At 42.8% G+C, this 18196-nt stretch overlaps 3 protein-coding genes across 3 annotated transcripts; 1 reads left to right on the top strand and 2 right to left on the bottom strand.

Moving 5' to 3' along the window:
• Positions 1-5354: 5354 nt before the first annotated feature.
• LOC121994097 (protein GDAP2 homolog) lies at positions 5355-6784 on the bottom strand. Its single transcript, XM_042548259.1, has 3 exons — positions 6596-6784; positions 6223-6499; positions 5355-5958 (listed from the first exon to the last, which is right to left on the bottom strand). Exons 1-3 carry the CDS (start codon positions 6699-6701, stop codon positions 5733-5735), a joined length of 609 nt encoding a protein of 202 aa, XP_042404193.1. The 5' UTR covers positions 6702-6784; the 3' UTR covers positions 5355-5732.
• Positions 6785-8326: 1542 nt separating this feature from the next.
• On the top strand, positions 8327-12099 carry LOC121996667 (probable protein phosphatase 2C 60). The gene is made up of 4 exons (XM_042550708.1): positions 8327-9150; positions 9644-10011; positions 10522-10758; positions 11618-12099. The coding sequence occupies exons 1-4, from the start codon at positions 8832-8834 to the stop codon at positions 11876-11878; spliced, it is 1185 nt and encodes a 394-aa protein (XP_042406642.1). The 5' UTR covers positions 8327-8831; the 3' UTR covers positions 11879-12099.
• Positions 12100-12158: 59 nt separating this feature from the next.
• On the bottom strand, positions 12159-14685 carry LOC121996666 (pentatricopeptide repeat-containing protein At1g20230-like). The gene has a single exon (XM_042550707.1). The coding sequence runs from the start codon at positions 14559-14561 to the stop codon at positions 12273-12275; it is 2289 nt and encodes a 762-aa protein (XP_042406641.1). The 5' UTR covers positions 14562-14685; the 3' UTR covers positions 12159-12272.
• Between the last annotated feature and the right edge of the window lie 3511 nt (positions 14686-18196).

The raw sequence follows: 18196 nt of genomic DNA, 5'->3' as shown, positions 1-18196 counted from the left end.
TTAATTTTAAAACTCTCTTTTAAAATCATGAACATGGTTTCATAAAAGAAAAGTTTTATCAAAAATTAAAATCTTCCTTTCAATCTACAAATAAGGAAAGATATCAAATCTTTTCTTAATCTTTTGTAGAAACTATAAAAGGAAAGATTTAATTTTAAAACTCTCTTTTAAAATCATGAGGATGGTTTCATAAAAGGAAAGTTTTATCAAAAATTAAAATCTTCCTTTTAACTACAAATAAGGAAAGATATCAAACCTTTCACTTAATCTTTTGTAGAAAGGTATAAAAGGAAAGATTTAAATTTTAAACTCTCTTTTAAAACCATGGTATCCACATAAGAAAGATTTAAAAAATAAAATCCTTTTTAATTTAATGTGGTCGGCCACACCAAGCTTGGATTCAAGCTAGGGCCGGCCACACAACTTGGCTCATCCTATTTGCTTGGCCGGGCCAAGCTTGGGTTCCAAGCTTGCCTTGGAACCCAAGCTTGACCGACCACCTTAGGATGTGTATAAAGGTGGGTATAGGTGGGTATAATACTCTATTAATAAGAGGCTATGATAGGGACTGAGAGGAGGAATTGGTTTTGGTCTCCCGATGAAATTAAACTTCCCGTGTTTGCCCCGAACACCCAACTTAATTTCATCAATAATAATTCATTCCACTAAAGTATTATTATTATACTACCGCACCAATCCCAAATTATATTTTGGGCTCCTTCTTATCATGAGTGTGTTAATCTCCCTGTGTTTAAGATGTCAGATGTCCACTAATTAATTGAGTTACTGACAACTCACTTTAATTAATATCTTAGTCCAAGAGTAGTATCACTCAACCTTATTGTCATGTTGAACTAAGTTCACCTGTAGGGTTTAACATGACAATCCTTATGAGCTCCTCTTGGGGACATTATCAACCTAGATTATTAAAACACAGTTTCCTTATATAATCAACAACACACACTATAAGTAATATCATTTTCCAACTTATCAGGCCTATTGATTTATCGAGCTAAATCTCACCCTTTGATAAGTCAAAGAAATAAATACTAAATATATGTGATTGTTATTATATTAGGATTAAGAGCACACACTTCCATAATAACTAAGGTCTTATTCTTTTATTAAGTCAATATAAAAAGAACTTACCTTAAATGGTCCTGCTCAATACACTTAGAGTGTACTAGTGTAATTTATCAGTCAAGATAAACTAATACCTAATTACACTACGACTATTCCAATGGTTTGTTCCTTTCCATCTCAGTCGTGAGCTACTATTTATAATTTATAAGGAATTGATAACATGATCTTCTGTGTGTGACACCACACACCATGTTATCTACAATATAAATTAATCGAACAACTACACTTAACTTATAAATATAGATATTTGACCAATATGATTCTTATTTCTAAGTAAATGTTTATACAAAAAGTTAGACTTTTAATATGCATTCCAACAATAGTAACCAGAGAACATCTTTATTTTTCGGAGGGGTCATGATGCAATATTCATTATCCTATCATCTTGCACATTTGATATTCTGCGGTCTTTCACCTATAAAAATAGTTAACATATAAATTAGGACACTTCTTAATAGGCATGAACTAAAAAATTTCACAAATTCTCTAACTTACATATATTTGAAACCATAATGCAAATTCAGTATCTAACTTTGCAGCTACCTCACTGGCATCAATTGATGGATTTTGTAGATATAATTGTTGTTCATACAAGCTGGGAAAGAAGGTAATTATATAAATATTGGGATATCAAGAAAGATATTTAAGAATGAATAAATGTTTAATTAGAGAAGTTAACTTACTTTATGTATGGTTTGACCTCTTCACAGTTTAAGAGTATGTATATTCTTGCAGCATGATATTCATCTTTAGTTAACCATCTAGATAGCGATGCACCCATTGACTTACCAGGAAATTTGAAAATAGAAAGAGGAATGTTTGTTTCTAGCCGAAGCATATCATCCATCATAATACACCTCGCTGTCAAATCTCTAAAAAATAGACTCAATTCAGTGAGTGATTACCAAACATTTTGAGGAAATCTGTTATGGAAAGCTACTAGAATAAGTCTTTGCATGAATACATGACAGTTATGACTTTTCATTCCAAACATCTTTAATCTATTCATATCCACGCATCGAGCCATGTTTGAGGTATACCCATCTGGAAATTTGATTTCTTTCAACTAATTACATAAAACTTGCTTACCATCTTTGTCTAATGTATAACAAGCCTTTGGAAATCTATTGGTTGTTTCATTCTGATGCAACTCTAGTCTATTAACTAGTTCCTTTAATTCTTCACATGATTTTGCAGTGTCTTTAGTTCTTCCATGCATGTTCATTACAGTGTAAAAATATTATCGAAGAAAATTTTTCTCAATATGCATGACATCTAAATTATGTCGAATAAGTAGATATTTTCAATACGGTAACTCCCAAAAAATACTCCGTTTCTTCTAACCACACTTGCACATCCTAACAATGTATTTATTTAACTCATCGAAACCAGGTTGAGATACTGGTAGAAATCCATAACTGTCTTTTTGCTCAATGATTTCTTCACCTGAAACATGGACTAGAGGAGGTTTTCTGACTATAACATTTTTTTAAAAAAAAAATTCTTATTTCGCCTAAAAGAGTGATCAAGTGGTAAAAATTTACGGTGATTATCAAACCAAGATACTTTCCCACTGTAAGGTAATGAAAATGCATCAGAATCTGTCATGCAGTGTGGACATGCTAATTTACCAATCGTGCTTCATCCCGACAACATTGAGAATGCTGGAAAATCACTAATTATCCATAATAATGCAGCATGCAACTTAAAATTAGTTTTACTTGCAACATCATAAGTCACTGACCCTACATTCCATAATTCATTTAACTCGGCAATCAGAGGTTGTAAGAAAACATCTATCTTCTCTTTGGGATTTGTTGGACCAGGAATAAGTACTGTAAGGAACATAAATTCATCTTTTATACACATCCATGGTGGTAAATTGTACGGTGTTAATATAACTGGCCAAGATGAATATTGTTGCCCTGACTGACCAAATGGTTGAAATTCATCTGTGAAAAGTCCCAATCTCACATTACGTGGTTCCATTACAAAAGAGGAAAATAAAGCATCAAGATGTTTCCATGCAGGGGAATCACAAGGATGATACATTATACCTCCATCGTGCTCATGCTCATGATGCTACATCATGTGGCAAGTTGTAGCAGATGCATACAAACGTTGAAGTCTAGCGGTTAACAAAAAATAATACATCACTTTCCAAGCAATTTTTTTCTTTTTCCGGGCTGGTATGCGAGTACCATGCTTATAACGAGGGTGTGTACAGATTTTACATTCATGCAAATTATTGTCTTCATTCCAAAATATCATGCAATTGTTTAGACAACAATCAATCTTCTCTACAGGCAAACCTAACCCTCTGACCAATTCCTTTGTATTGTAGAAACTATCAGTCATTATGTTATCAGCAGGAAGTAATTCTGACATCAATTGACATATGTCATCGTAACATCTTTTTGTAAAATGATGTTCTGCCTTCATATTCAATAACCTTGCAGTAGCTGATAACTGAGAATGACTAGAGGGAATGCCTTCCCATAATTCTCTTTCACTAGCCTTTAACATTTCATATAGTTGTTGATATTCGGGTGTTGGTGTTTCATCTATATTGGAATCATCAACTGCAGCATTCATCGCATCGTGAACCATTGATTATATTGCAATATCATTAGTTAATAATTCAGGAGCAGTAAAAGTTGTGGCAGATGACGACCCACCAGAAGGCCCAATTGATTCATACAAATAAGGTTCTCCATGACAATACCAATTATAGTAATTTGGTACAAAACCATTTCTACATATTTGTACTTTCACGGTATCCTCATCACGAAAGGCTCTATTCCTACATTTCTTAAGATTACACGGACACCGTAACTCAGTACCATTTATACATTCTAGATGACTCTTTGCAAAGTTTACAAATTCTTCAACTGCAGCAATGAAATCATCTCTAATAAATCTATTTTCTAATCGATTGTACATCAAAGCTTTGTTCATAGACATTTTCACCTAAAACTAATAAATTGAGAATTAGAAATTAGCTTAGATTAACGTACAAATACAAAACAAACAAAAGAACTATATTATGTTACAGATTAATATACGAACATAACATATATCTAAATTAAACCATGCTAAATAATATAAAATATAATTTACTAAATTATACCTGAAGATGTGAAGGTCTATCGGAGAAGAGCAGCAAATGCTATCTATTTACAAAATAAAAATAATTTAACATAAAATTTATCAAACAAATAACAAGTAGAAAGACGATCGGCACAGGCTAGCACAACAGCATCCGGCACAGCAGTCAGCAAGTTGCTGGCGACATCCGGCACAGCTAGGGCTAGCGTTCGGCACAATAGTGTCCGGCACAACAGCGTCCGGCACAGTAACGTCTGGCATAGCCGGATCACCAGCATTCGACGCAACAACCAGTAGGTCGCTGCCAGCCGGCACAAAGGTCAACAGGGTGCTGGCGGCCACAGAGAGAGGAGGCACCGCTTCGGAAAATCGAAGAGAAAAACGAGGGGAGAGTTGTCTCTTACCGGCGAAATCGGGAAGGAGGAGAGGAGCCGTCGCGCGCGCGGAAAGAAAGGGAAGGGGCTAGGGTTTAGCTTTAGTCGGCTTTATCGACGAAATCTAGATTATGTCGATAAACCTTATATTAAAAAAAAATAGTTTACCAACGAAAGTATATACTTCCGTCTGTAATATCCAAAATTATCAACGGATAACAAATTTCGTCAGCACACCCATCAATAAAGCTATATTTTTTTTGTAGCGTACATCTAGTTCTAACTTGACCATGTACTTTTGTCTTTTTGACTTTATCATCTTATGTTTGCATATTCCGTTAAACATATGTATGTCTTTCTTTAAAACATACAAATATTTACCAGACTATTTCATTATTTTTCTTATTTTTCGGCTATTGTTTATTCATGTGCTAAATTCTAATTCTCATGCATATTAATTATAAAATGAAAATACCTTATCTAGTGATACAAATTTAATCCTTGGAGAATATATAACTGATCATCACATAAATTTTCTTTCATTAATGGAAAATATTTGAATATAGGTGGGAGCACAAACAGTATAAATTGAGCAATCATTTTCTTACTTTATTGCTGAAGCTAACTATAATTAGAATTTCATCCAGAATATATTATACCTGTAAATATTCAAGAAAGAGAAAAATTCTGCATAGATTAATATAAATTATAAAATGATTATGATAATGATAATATAAAATTTTGAGAAAAAATTTATTTAAAAATTTTATTTTATAATACTAAATACATTCGTACTGTGTTTCTAAAAACCAATACTAACATGGAACTAATACTTTTACAAAACCAACACCCCAAGTCCGTTGAGACCAAAAAAATCTATCTTTTACCGGACGGAGTACAAAAATATTCAAATTTTCTAATCGCACACTTTTTTTACCCAAACAAAAGGTGGGCCAGACTTTTTATTCTTCTCGTACCACCATCTACTAAAACGCACTGATATGTTTATGTACATTTGGGGCTTTGTTTAGATCCGCACAAAATGAAAAGGGCAGCCACCGCAGCAAAACATGGACGCCGGTGGCGACCCTGCTACGGAGGGCTAAGCTAAGAGATGCATCGGAGGGAGTGCATGGAGGCGGTGGAGTCCATGGCGGGCGCGTCGAAGATGCTATGATGGCGGTCGCTCTCAAAGAGGCCGTAGTCCATGAGCGGCCGGTGCTCGAGCTCGTCGTCGTGATCCTGCACGAACTCCGGCACTTCCATCTCCCCTCGCCGGATGTACTCCCACAGGAACTCCAGCCGGCTCACGTACTTCAACTTCCCGTACAACCTGCGTTCGAAGCGCACAGACTTTGTCATAATATATCTTTGATCATCCAAAGTTTTACACTACCAACACAAACGGCGCAATGAATCTGCTCGGCTGCGCGAGGGGACCACGTAGGGCGAAAAAGACAACGAAAGGAGATAGAAAATTTCCGGCGCATGTTAGCACTTTTGGTTTTTCTTCTTCTTCTTTATGTAAAAGTACCGTTTGCCGCTGATGTGCGCACGGTACAGGGGAGGCAGAAAGGAAAGGGGATCGAGGGTTTACCCTGCGCTGAAGAAGAAGCGGCCGACGGTGGCGAAGAAGAGGCGGGACTGAAGGCCCGGGTGGACGAAGTAGACGGCGGGGATCCGGTCGCGGACATCAGCTGGGAGCGCCTCGTAGACCGAACGAAGCGCCGCGACGCCAGGGTAGTTGTCGGCCCTCTGCACGCACGCGTGCATATACACCACCACGCACGGCGCCCCTCCGAGTTGCGGGAACACCGCCCTCTCCAGGAAGCTCCGCAGCGCATCCATCCCTCCGCCGGCCGCTAAATCCTTCGCTGCGACGCATCCGAATCCCGAATCACAACCCAAATCCATCGATCCGAAACAACAACACACACACGAATCAAGGATTAAACCCTAATCATCCTCACCTGGGAAGAACTTTCCGACGATGCGAAGGACCATGCGGCCCTTCTTGTCGCGGCCGCCGATCTTGAAGGCCTCCTCGAGGATCTGGTCCATCCGATCGCTGCACATCGCCCTGTTCGTTGGAATGCGAGAGAGATGCAAGATTAGAATTCGGAACCGAGCGAGGAAACCGGAACGGAAAGAAGGGGCGCTTTATACCGGAGTAACGGCGGGGCATAGTCACCACGGACGACGGAATTAATTTGGAATGAAGAATATTCGAGGGAATCTTCCCTTCCGTACCGACGTTGGAGCGGATCGAACCGACACGTGGCGACGTCCCGATCTGAACCAGATAAAACATTATTTGTTACCGAAACTACCCGAGTGGTCCCATTGATTTTGAACGGTCAAGCGACGGGATTATGAATTCGTTGACAGATATAAATCCATTTGTCCGTTGGCCAACCACTGGTCAAAGATCGTCGCTGTCGTCCAAGAAACTGCTATTAATAACAAACTTATTCTGAGTATTGGGGTGTTTCTTTAATATCGATCGTGTTCCACCGTGTTATAAAAATAGTAATATTTAATACCCTTGAGATAATTAAAAAATAATATTAATTAATATCAATTTCTATAATATGTTAATTTATTTAATTAATTTTAATAAAATTATATTAATTATATTAATATTGGATTGAACCACTCGAGGCCGAGGCCCCTTTGGGCCTCTATTTAGACACCCAAATAAATTAGAGGTCCAATTGGGTTATATTATTGGTGTATAAATAAATAATATTTCATTATTTAATTTTATGTTTCCTCACCCTTTAACTTAAGCATGCATCTCGAATAAAATAACATTAAATAATAATATTTCATTTAAAATTAATGTATTTTTCTTATCATTTTTCTCCCATAAAAGAGAAATTTAACTTTCCACTTTTTTGTTTTATCCTCTATCTCATGATTCACTGACATAGTTAGTCCATATAAAAATATTATTATCAATAAATCTGAAATATATTCTCAACGAGTATGAAATATCATATTAGTTATCTTAATCTCTTCTTGTATGTGCTATTGATATTGGAAGAATTTTTTCATGATTTACCCACCTTTCAAACAATAAGGGACCACCCTAAGAGGCCATCGAGATAACGATTTCATCTTTAGAGCCTATAATCGGATTGATGTTTCCATCCATAGGAACCTAACAAAACCGCCATTTTAATCACGAGCAAGTTAGTTCACCTCCGAACTAATGTCCCTCTAACTTTAGTTGGGCAGACCCTAATTCAAGCTAATCAATATCCATATCGGCTCCCATTCCCGTTCACACATCCCAATCGTGACCTAAACCACTTCCATTTTTCACTAAATGGTCCCATATCGCACCAGCATCCACATGCTCTCTTTGCATGACTATATCTATCTATATATTAAAAAAAATGGTTAGGATGACAACTAGACAGTTTAAAGATAAAATTATGACAAAAAATAAATAAATAACGTGGTAAATATGATCATGATAACATCATTACACTAACAATTATGTTAACTTTATTTTCTCATATATATATATAATATATTCCAATCTGGCGGGGCAATTTGTTTGGTTTAGTTTTTGTGTGATGGAGGTGGATCCCAGGGGTGGGTCCAGCGCCTCGCTGTCATTGAGCTCTATTTTGTTGGATTCTTATGGCTCCTCTGTCCCTGTTTTGTTTCTTTCGTCTGTTGGTTTTTTTTTTTTTTTTTTTGTTTTTCCTTTCTCTCCCTCTTCTTTTCTTCCCCTCCCCCGGATGCCTCGTCCAAATCCAGCCGATCCATCCACGACCCGAAGCTGCCTGCCTCCTCCTTCCCCATCGCTCATCCATTCCTCGATTCCCCTCTCCTCCTTCCCTGATTCCTCTCCTGCAATCCCTCGCGTCGCCTCGCTTTGCAGCTTTCTTTTGAGCTCCATCCACCGTTCGTTCCTTCGCGGCTTTTGAGATCTGAGGGAGGCACCGAGTGTGGTGGTTCTTCGTCGAGGCCACTTCGTCTCTGACGACGCGAGGTCGGCTCTTGATACGTAGGAGTTCGCGTTTTGGAGGGATTTATGCGTGAATCCGATCGCGGAGGCAGAGTTTCCGATCTGGTGGAGTTTAGCAGATTTTTGTTGTCTTCTTGTGCTTTATGATTGCGGAGAAGGGGGATTCATTGGATAGTTATTTAGCTAACGAGACGGCGTAGGCAATCTGTGAGATGACATGAAGGATGATAGAGAGGTTGATGAATTTCCTCAAGGCCTGCTTCGGGCCGCCCTCGAGCCGCTACGTTAACTCATCTGCCGACTCCTCCGGGCGGCAAGATAGGCTGCTTTGGTACAAGGATGCAGGGCGGCATGTGGGCGGGGAGTTCTCCATGGCCATCGTCCAGGCTAATAACCTAATTGAAGACCAGAGCCAGATTGAATCAGGTTCGCTGAGCTTGGACGACTGCGGTCCTTTCGGAACCTTCGTGGGCATCTATGATGGACATGGTGGTCCTGAAACTTCCCAGTACATAAACGATCATCTTTTCCATCATCTCAAGAGTAAGGTTCTGAATCTGGAAGCTATAAACTTTCTTGCCTCTCTTCCTTGGTTTATCTTGGTCGTTAATCCACATTGTTAATCCTACTGTTTAAATATTTTCTAGTTCAGTATTTTAGTAATTAAAGGTCTTTGTACGGTATATTGCACATCTTGCAATTTGTATTTCACTCGAGTTACCTTTTTCCTTGATTCATCATTTATTCAATCTGCAGACATGATTTGTGATAATTAGGATTTTGTTTGGCTCATTTCAGTAATCTCTGCCATTTTGTCTCCTATGTTGCTATATAATCATTTGTAATTTTTTGGCCAATGGATTTATTATGCTCATGTAATTACTCCAATTAATTACTCTTTCTGTATATTTCTTATAAGCTAGTGTAGAGCATTCTGCATTTGTGGATGATTCAAATGTGTTAAATAGCTAATTCTTTACACCAACAGTCATCAGAGATATGCATGTCATCTTATATTCCACATGATGTTTCGTAGGATTTACATCAGAGGAACATACAATGTCAGCTGATACAATACGAAAGGCATTCCAAGCTACAGAAGAAGGATTTTTGTCTCTTGTCACTAGACAATGGCCTGTGAAACCTCAGATCGCAGCCGTTGGCTCTTGCTGTTTGGTTGGTGTAATCACTGGAGGAATATTGTATGTTGCAAATCTTGGTGACTCCCGTGCTGTTTTAGGCAGACTTGAGAGTAACACTGGAGAAGTTCTAGCACTCCAGTTATCAGAAGAGCACAATGCAGCAATTGAGTCAGTTAGACAAGAATTGCAGTCCTTGCATCCTGATGACCCACAGATTGTTGTTCTAAGGCACAATGTTTGGCGTGTCAAAGGAATCATACAGGCAAGTGGTTTCGTTAGTTGCATCTTGCAATATGCCAAAAAGGCAAATTTTGCTGTTAACTTCGCATTTGGAACCACCTTTAGGAGCACTTAGCACCCCAATTGGTAGCACTAATCGAGCCAAAACTAAATTAGTGGGTTCAGTCACTATTTCTGAAAATCTAAAATTTGATTTTTCTTGTTCGTTTAGTTTTACATCAACCCCATAACTATTCTTTTGGCATATTACTCATACTCCAACAAGATAGAATGATTATTCTAAAAGTTTTTAAAGAAAATATTATGATTACAGACGAAGTAGTCTATGCATTAAAATAGTGGTTGTAGCGAAACAAGTGAAAAAAGAAGAAAAAGAAAGTAGCATGATGTGTTTTTACAAATAATAACAAATTCATGTTTGTATTAATACAATAAACCATCACAAGATTGTATATTATACAGTGTGCATGTACAATCTTGGGAGTTGGTTATGTTATCCTCGATTTCTCAGCCTTTATGATCTTGTTTGCAGATCTCTAGATCTATTGGAGATGTCTACCTTAAGAAAACAGAGTTTAACCGCGAGCCCTTATTTTCAAAGTTCCGCCTTAAAGAGCCATTTGCTAGACCAATTCTAGGTTCTGAGCCATCAATTCTTGTACAAACATTGCAGCTGGAAGATCAGTTTGTTATATTTGCCTCAGATGGTCTTTGGGAGCATCTAAGCAATCAGGAGGCAGTTGATATTGTTCAAAAGAATCCTCACAATGTATGTTTCTTATCATAAAGTATCGTGTATTTCTCAGTCAATCGCCATTTAAGACTTCTACATTCAGAAATAAATTGAGTTCCTCATAATTTAAAATTAATCACTGCTCGTTCTATATTGTGTTTGGAAAATTTTTTAAATGGCCATGTTCTATTTTTCATGTTAATGTGTTGACTACCTTCTTTCATGTGTATACTTACAATAGTTGTGAGCATCCAGTGCTTATCTTTCAGAAATATATAATGTTCTTCATTTGTTTATGAGGAATAATAAAATATTCTATTGCTTTAGTACATTCTCCTACAATCTTCCTGCATTTCTACTTGGACCACTAGAACTTCACGCTTTATCCTGAAACGGATTGATAGCTGCAGCTAGGTAGTTCCCACATTTCCCTTTACTTTGGATAATATATGCTCCACATTCAACACTTCATTCCATAATCCAATAGTACACTACCATATTGTATTGTGCAAGAGAAATGTCTCTAGGTTCATCCAAATGAATAACAGTTATTTGTGCGGCTGGATCCGGTGAAATATGTTAATGATGCATTTGGTTCACAGTGCGAACTAGAATCAAACAAAATATTTTTATATGGGGATGCTTTATCAATGTGAAAATTATTCCTTCTCTATTCTTTACAATATTCTGATGAACCATTATAAGAATAATTATTACATGAACCAAACTAAAGATGACTTGTTCTTATTCTATTGCTTTTTTGTTCCGTTTGCTATATTTCATTCTGTGGTATAATTTTTTGTGAGTTTTTTGTGCTCCCCGATTTATAACTTTAGTCGCAGAAGTAGTTATGGAGTAAATTATTAACTTTGTTACATGTCATCAATACTTGCAGGGAAGTGCTCGAAGGCTTGTTAAAGCTGCACTACAAGAAGCAGCAAAGAAAAGAGAGATGAGGTACTCGGATCTGAAGAAGATTGATAAAGGTGTTCGCCGACATTTCCATGATGACATTACCGTCATCATCGTGTTCCTTGATTCTAACCTCATTAGCATGGCCAGCTCTAACAGAGGTCCGAGCTTGTCACTTAGAGGTGGTACGACACTGCCTCCATCTTCTTCTTCTTCTTCGACTTATGGAAATGGTGGGTTCTAATTCGTTTAACTGAAGGCAGGCTGAGTGAGCCATATGTTATGTTCTAAAGTAAAGTGGGGTGGTCTCAATTTTGTTTGCAATCAACTACTCTCCTGCTAACAATGTCATGCTCATTAGGAGATGATATTCTTTTTATTTTCTGCACAGAAGAGAAGTCACTGAGAATAATGTAGGAACCAGTAGCACGTTTCACTTTTTGATTTTATTTTTTTTTAACGTTATTTGTTTTCTCGCGGAGTGCTTGATCACGTAGGTTGCAGGAAAAACAAGATGCACCCTCTCAAGTTAAGTTTTTTTTTTTTTAATAGTCCTTGTCGGACCATTTCAATTAAGATGTTCATCAAGCATTGAAGAATTTTCAACCAATAGAAAAAATGGCAGAAAAAGAGTTTGCTCACCAATAATCACCACAGGAGCAACTTCCATCCTCGAAGCGATGATACCGGTTCGTATCTCTCACAAGGATCTCCCTGCCCTCGAACTTGGAAATGAACTTCATCGCAGCATGGCAGTCTCCACAGATGCGAAGATTCTTGATCACCCGAAGCGGAGTCCCCGCGGGAGTGCTTATAAGTCCCAGAGCCACCGCCAACTTCTCACTGTGGCCACACAGAATGTGCTCTTTGTCCTGCTCCTCGACGTCTTGCAACACGAAGTTGGTGCTCGGGAGGTAACCCAGTCTCTTCATCTCTTCGCTGAGCTTCTCCAACTTCTCGGTGATTCGGCTCATCTGGGAATGAGACTTGTGGCCAGCCAACAACATATGAACCTTGTTCCGTATTTCGATCCAACTGCATCCTGGGTTCTTCTTCACGCCCATGGTCTTCATCGTATCCCTCACCCTGTCCACTTCATCCAGCATACCTTTTGCAGCGTAGATGTTCGACAGCAGCACGTAGTTTCCGGCATTCGCCGGCTCCAACTCGAACAGTTTCTCTGCCGCAGTCTCTGCCAGAGTGACATTGTTATGAACTCTACAGGCACTGAGCAATGCTCCCCACACACAGCCATCAGGCTCGACGTGCATCTTTCTTATCAGTTCGTAAGCCTCGTCCAACCTTCCCGCGCGGCCGAGAAGGCTCACCATGCACGCGTAATGCTCGACGCTGGCTGTGATCCCATAATCTCTCTGCATCTCGTAGAAGTACCGCTCTCCGTCCTCTGTTAGTCCAGCTTGGCTACAGGCAGAGAGCACGCAGACGAAGGTGACGGAGTCTGGCTTGTGCCGGTTTCGCTTCATGGAGAGGAGCAGCTCAATCGCATCCTTCGCCTTCCCGTGCATCGCGTACCCTCCGACGATCGCGTTCCAGGAGACGATGTTCCTTGATGGCATTGCGTCGAACACGACCCGAGCGTCGGTGATTCGGCCGCATTTGGCATACATGTCCACCAAGGAACTACCCACGTACACATCCGCCAGGATGCCCTTTCGAAGAGAGAAGCAGTGAGCAGATTTGCCCTGCAACAAGGCGGCGACATTTCCACAAGCAGGTAGCAGGCAAGGGATGGTCACTGCGTTCGGTTCCACCCCTGCACTCTGCATCCGTCTGAAGAGCTGTAGAGCATCCATGTCCTTCCCGTTCTGTGAGCAACAAGCCACAATTGACGTCCAAGACACTACATTTAGTTTGATGCCTTGTGCTTGGAACTCGGCAAACGCCTTCAAGGCGTCGTCGACGCGGCCATTCCTCGAGAGCCCGGCGAGCAGAGCATTGCAGGAACCGACGTCCGGCGTGGTCACCGTGTCAAACACTCGGATCATCTCGTCGGCGCAACCGCATTTGCCATACATGTCGAGGAGAGCGCTCACCACGGAGCTCTTGGTTTCCAACCTCGTCTTGATTACGTATCCATGAATCTGGCAACCCATCGTGAGATCCTCCACGTCGCTGGCAGCTGACAGGGTGCTTGAAACGGAGACCTCGTCCAGTTCAAAGCCCTCGGAGTGCATCCTCCGCAGCAAAGGCAGAGTCTCGTGAGGCCGCCCACAGCGGTTCAACCCCACAATCAATCCGTTGAAAGTGATCAAATTCGGTTCGACGCCGGAACTCCGCATCCTGTCGAGCATCTGGAAAGCCTCCTCTGTGCGACCGTGCGTCGCGCAGCCAGCGATCATGGAGCTCCAAACGACGACACACTTCTCGGACATTTCGTCGAACACCTGGTACGCGTCGGCCACTGCGGCACACTTGAGATACATGTCGACGAGAGCAGAGGCGACGAAGCGGTCCGAGGAGACCTCTCCTACCAGGGAAAGAGCGTGGATCTGCCGACCAATGGGGAGGGAAGGGAGTGCGGCGCAGGCCTTGAGAGCGGCGGGGAGGATGAAGGGATCGGGAGGGAGGCGAAGAGAGAGCATGCAGGGAAGAAGAGATAACGCAGCAGAGAATAGGTGCGAGCGGACGAGGACGGAGATAACGCCGGAGAAGGCGAAGGGGTCAGGACGAGTAACGGACCGTGAGAGGAATTCCACATCGGCTACGCAGCGATGGCCGGCGTAGAAAGCGAGGAGCTTGGAGGTGTGGCGGGCGTCTCCGGGGACGAGGCCGCACTTGAGGAGACCGGCGTGAGCCTGCCGCGTCGGCGACAGCGAAGGAAGCGAGCGTTGGAACAGGGATTCGACTGCTGTTAACATGCACGACGAAATGCCTTTGTGAGACAAACTACAAGAAACCATGACCATCGATCGCCTGCAACTTTTATTGCTATCATCAACAGTAGTCAAACCATTCGATTTCTGGCTAGAATTCCCTCAAAAAGTAACACCAGAACCAAAAGAGAGTATGGATCCCTGTGCACAGACCTCGGTTCCACTCTTCTAGTCTTCTTCAACATATTCTCGGCCAGTGTATGTAGGCCCAACCATAGATCAGATCAGATCCGGTCCAGAGATGTAACTGGGTCAACGGGTTGGATACTCATTGATTGGATGAGAAATCAAAATCATCGGGCATACGCATACAGTTCCAATCCAAAATAACTGCAGGCTCAGTCCGCTAGTTCAAAGTTTCTGTTTTTTTCCTTTTGAATGTTGGAACTGCCGACGAGTGGAACTTAGGTTTTAGCCATCAAGAATAAATGGGAGGGGTTATTTTTAGTTATTTCAATAGTTGAGATCATTGAACCTTTTTTTTTACCAATGACTATTGATCCTGTTTGAGTGCTTAGTCGACGGAGGTTGGGGATGTGGTGCTCTCGCTGACTGGTTGAAGATTCTGAAGACGTGGATCCTCTGCTGTCGGGAATCTGCAGACATAGCGCCAACCCGGGGAAGGGTTCCTCGGCGATGGCCCTCCGACGCTCAAGTCAAATCTCCGGCAGAAAGAAATAGACAAAGATGAAACGAGAATTGTAGCTACAATATAATAGTGTGCATACATCCGTCGAAGTCTGGGGGTCTTTATATAGGGCTCCCCAGAGGCGCATGCACGCTCCTCGAGGTGTGCACAGTTATCAAACATACATGGAATGGACATGTCAGAAAAGCGCGTCTGTCTCCATACCTCAACAGCACGAGCATATCTCTGACGTAACAATGGAAGTTTCCACCGTACGATTCTCTGTCTGACCATGCTACGGACTCTGCTGCTGGCCATGCCTCCTGTCGACGGAACTGGTCTCTAGGAGGATATTGCTAACCGCTCTTTGTCCTTTACCAGTCCGCGTGGACTGGCCGTTCCGCCAACGCCCTCCCTGGGCCGAGCGAAGGTCATCTTGGCTAGCGCCCTCCAGAGGGATGTCTGCTCAGCCGGTTGTTTTATGTCCGAGTTCACCATTTCGGACGAGTGATCTCTAACTGCAGGACTAATGCCTCGTCTACCGTCAGCCGAGCGGGATGACCGCTTGGCCATTATCCTTTCCCGTTTTGCTTTCAGAGCGTCGGAAACTCGGCGTCGAGATGCCGGGTTGACTCTTCCTCCCGCCGATCGGGGAGGTAATTCGCCCGGTCGGGCGCCTACAGGGTGTTGACCACCTTCACCTCCTGTTGGGCGGGCCCCCCCCTTTACCACCGAATCACATGTCTTCCCTTCAAGTCTAGTTGAAGGAGATTGAAAGTCCGACTGACTGGACCAATAGTCGGGTGAGAGGTTGGCCGGTCGACTAGTGGGTGAGCCAAATCCCGTTCGATTCCTGCCGAACGGGCCTTTCTTCCCCGGTCGGTGCTTCGTGCCTTTGTACTTTGGATACTTTCCCTCACTACTGTCAAGAGGGTGCAGGCCAACCAGCTAATGTTAACGTCGTCCAAATCTCCTCGTGATACGTGCAAATCCTTTCCATTAAGACCGAGCACATGCCCATTAAATGTTATCCTATCGGATGATGCCACGTGTCGATGGTGCAGTCGTCGCACGTCCAAGGTGACAGCTGCTGATGTGACGTTTGGCGATTCGAATTTAACGGTCAGATGTGTACTCTGATTCCTGTGCCTTAGATCGGACGGCTCAGCTCGGTCAGGCCCTGTCTTTATAAAGTCGCCTCACCGACTTCTGCTTCACAGTTGCTGCTCGTGTGCTCCGGCGGTTGCTTGTGTTCAGTGTTCCGACGACCCTCGACTTTCTTCTCCGGCGTCCCATTTTCCTGTAAGCTTCGCTCCCTGTTTCTTTGTCTTCCTGTCTCACCTTCTACCGTTTTCTGGCGTCCCGCTGACTTGCCTAGCGAACTTCCGCGGGTTTTCCGACGATCTTCTAAGTGAACTCCTTTGTTTCTCCGTTTCTCGTCTATGTCCAGTTCTTTCCAACCGGTTGACCTCACCCCAAATCCCTAGTATACCACTATGGAGACCAGGTTTGACGCGGATGATGCGGCACATCTTATAAATGCCTTTGACCTCCCGTCCGACCACGAGCTTGTCCTGGCCGGACCAATCGATCGGCCACACAATCCGCCAACCGGCACTATTTGTTACTTTCAAGACCAGTTCGTGGCCGGTCTCCGGTTCCCTATCCATCCATTTATAACTGAAGTTTGTAATTTTTTTTGAATCCCGCTCGCCCAGCTCATCCCTAATTTTTTCCGCCTGCTGTGCGGCGTGGTGGTGTTGTTCCGAGTGTACAACATTTCACTGACCCCACAAGTCTTCCACTACTTTTACTATTTCAAACAATTCGAGTTGGGAACGTATCTCTTCTAATCCCGAATCGGCTTAGTGTTTTTCGATAGGATGTCTTCCTCCAACAAGCACTGGAAAGACTATTTCTTCTACATCAGATTCCCCGAGCGGCCATGCTTCCGCACCCAATGACAGACCGCTCTGCCACCTCCGCCCGAACTGAAGAGGTACAAGACCCAGCCAGATTACCTCCATGCCGCTAACATGTTGGTCGGTCTAAAGTTCGATATCCACAAATTGCTTCTAGAGGGAGTAATGTACATCTTCGAGTTAAGTCCGAGCCGACTGAAGGTTCCGAGCAGCCTAGGTAAAAAATTTCTTAAACCTTTTTCCTTTGAGTCTAACTGATTCTGTTTTTCTTTTGCAGCTGACATTATGATGCGAGCCCGAGCTGCCGGTATAATGAAGGCCAAGCAGGCCGAGATCGAGGCAGCTGCAGCAAAGGAGATGGAACGTCTTGGCTTGACCCCGATCGGCTCGCAGGCGGGCACGGCTGGAGAAACTGCAACTGCGGGCAATGGAACCGCCGAACAGACGCCAAGCGTGGGAGGGACTACTGACCCAGGAGCGGCCCAAGAGGTGCCCCCCATCATTCAAGCCGAAGGATCAGGATCCTCGGGTGACGATGTGCCGCTCACCCACAAGAGACGCCGAGCAGATGTGCCCTCCCGGTCTGCCACGTCGGTTGTGCAAACTTCTGAGGGAGGTGTCCCATCTACAACCCCTACAACAGTGGAGGCTACCTCCTCCGATCGGACCCCATCTGTGGCCGAGCTGCAGGAGCCACTTCCCGTGCATCCACTCACCTCCCTTCCTCCGGTTGGGAGGAGGATAACTCGCTCAGCCATTCATCCCGTTCGTCCTGCCCAGTCCTCTGGTCCGTCTGCCTCTGCCCAATCAGTGCCGGGCGGGAGACGATTCGTCACCGCCACCCTTCATCTACCGACCGAGGATCTTCACTCGCCAAGCGACCAGCCCAAATCTCCCCAACTTCAAGTCTACATCCGGGGTCGGCTCGGCCGCGTTTGGGAGGAGGCAAGGGTGCGAGCGACCCTGAAGTCCCTAGGCGCGCTGGCAGAGAGTTATCTGGAGATGTCCACTAAGGTTAGTTCTCTCAGCTATCACTTTATAAATTGTCTCCGATCGGCACTAATATTTGTTTGCAGTACTGGGTGGAGAGCATCGCCATGTGTCAGCGGCTGGCGCAG

Source organism: Zingiber officinale, chromosome 6A (assembly GCF_018446385.1).
Source record: "Zingiber officinale cultivar Zhangliang chromosome 6A, Zo_v1.1, whole genome shotgun sequence".
Classification (NCBI taxonomy): domain Eukaryota; kingdom Viridiplantae; phylum Streptophyta; class Magnoliopsida; order Zingiberales; family Zingiberaceae; genus Zingiber; species Zingiber officinale.
The sequence above is the reverse complement of the archived record's forward strand: the minus strand, read 5'-3'. Positions and strand labels throughout refer to the sequence as shown.

Bases quoted from the DNA above. Each gene is read 5' to 3' on its own strand.
- LOC121996666 (XM_042550707.1), bottom strand. From the start codon at position 14,561: ATGGTCATGGTTTCTTGTAGTTTGTCTCACAAAGGCATTTCGTCGTGC.
- LOC121994097 (XM_042548259.1), bottom strand. From the start codon at position 6,701: ATGTGCAGCGATCGGATGGACCAGATCCTCGAGGAGGCCTTCAAGATC. The intron at 6,500-6,595 runs GTGAGGATGATT...GATGCGTCGCAG, and splicing joins CGTCGGAAAGTTCTTCCCAG to CGAAGGATTTAGCGGCCGGC. The intron at 5,959-6,222 runs GTAAACCCTCGA...CTTCGAACGCAG, and splicing joins CGCTTCTTCTTCAGCGCAGG to GTTGTACGGGAAGTTGAAGT.
- LOC121996667 (XM_042550708.1), top strand. From the start codon at position 8,832: ATGATAGAGAGGTTGATGAATTTCCTCAAGGCCTGCTTCGGGCCGCCC. The intron at 9,151-9,643 runs GTAAGGTTCTGA...GATGTTTCGTAG, and splicing joins TCTTTTCCATCATCTCAAGA to GATTTACATCAGAGGAACAT. The intron at 10,759-11,617 runs GTATGTTTCTTA...CAATACTTGCAG, and splicing joins TTCAAAAGAATCCTCACAAT to GGAAGTGCTCGAAGGCTTGT.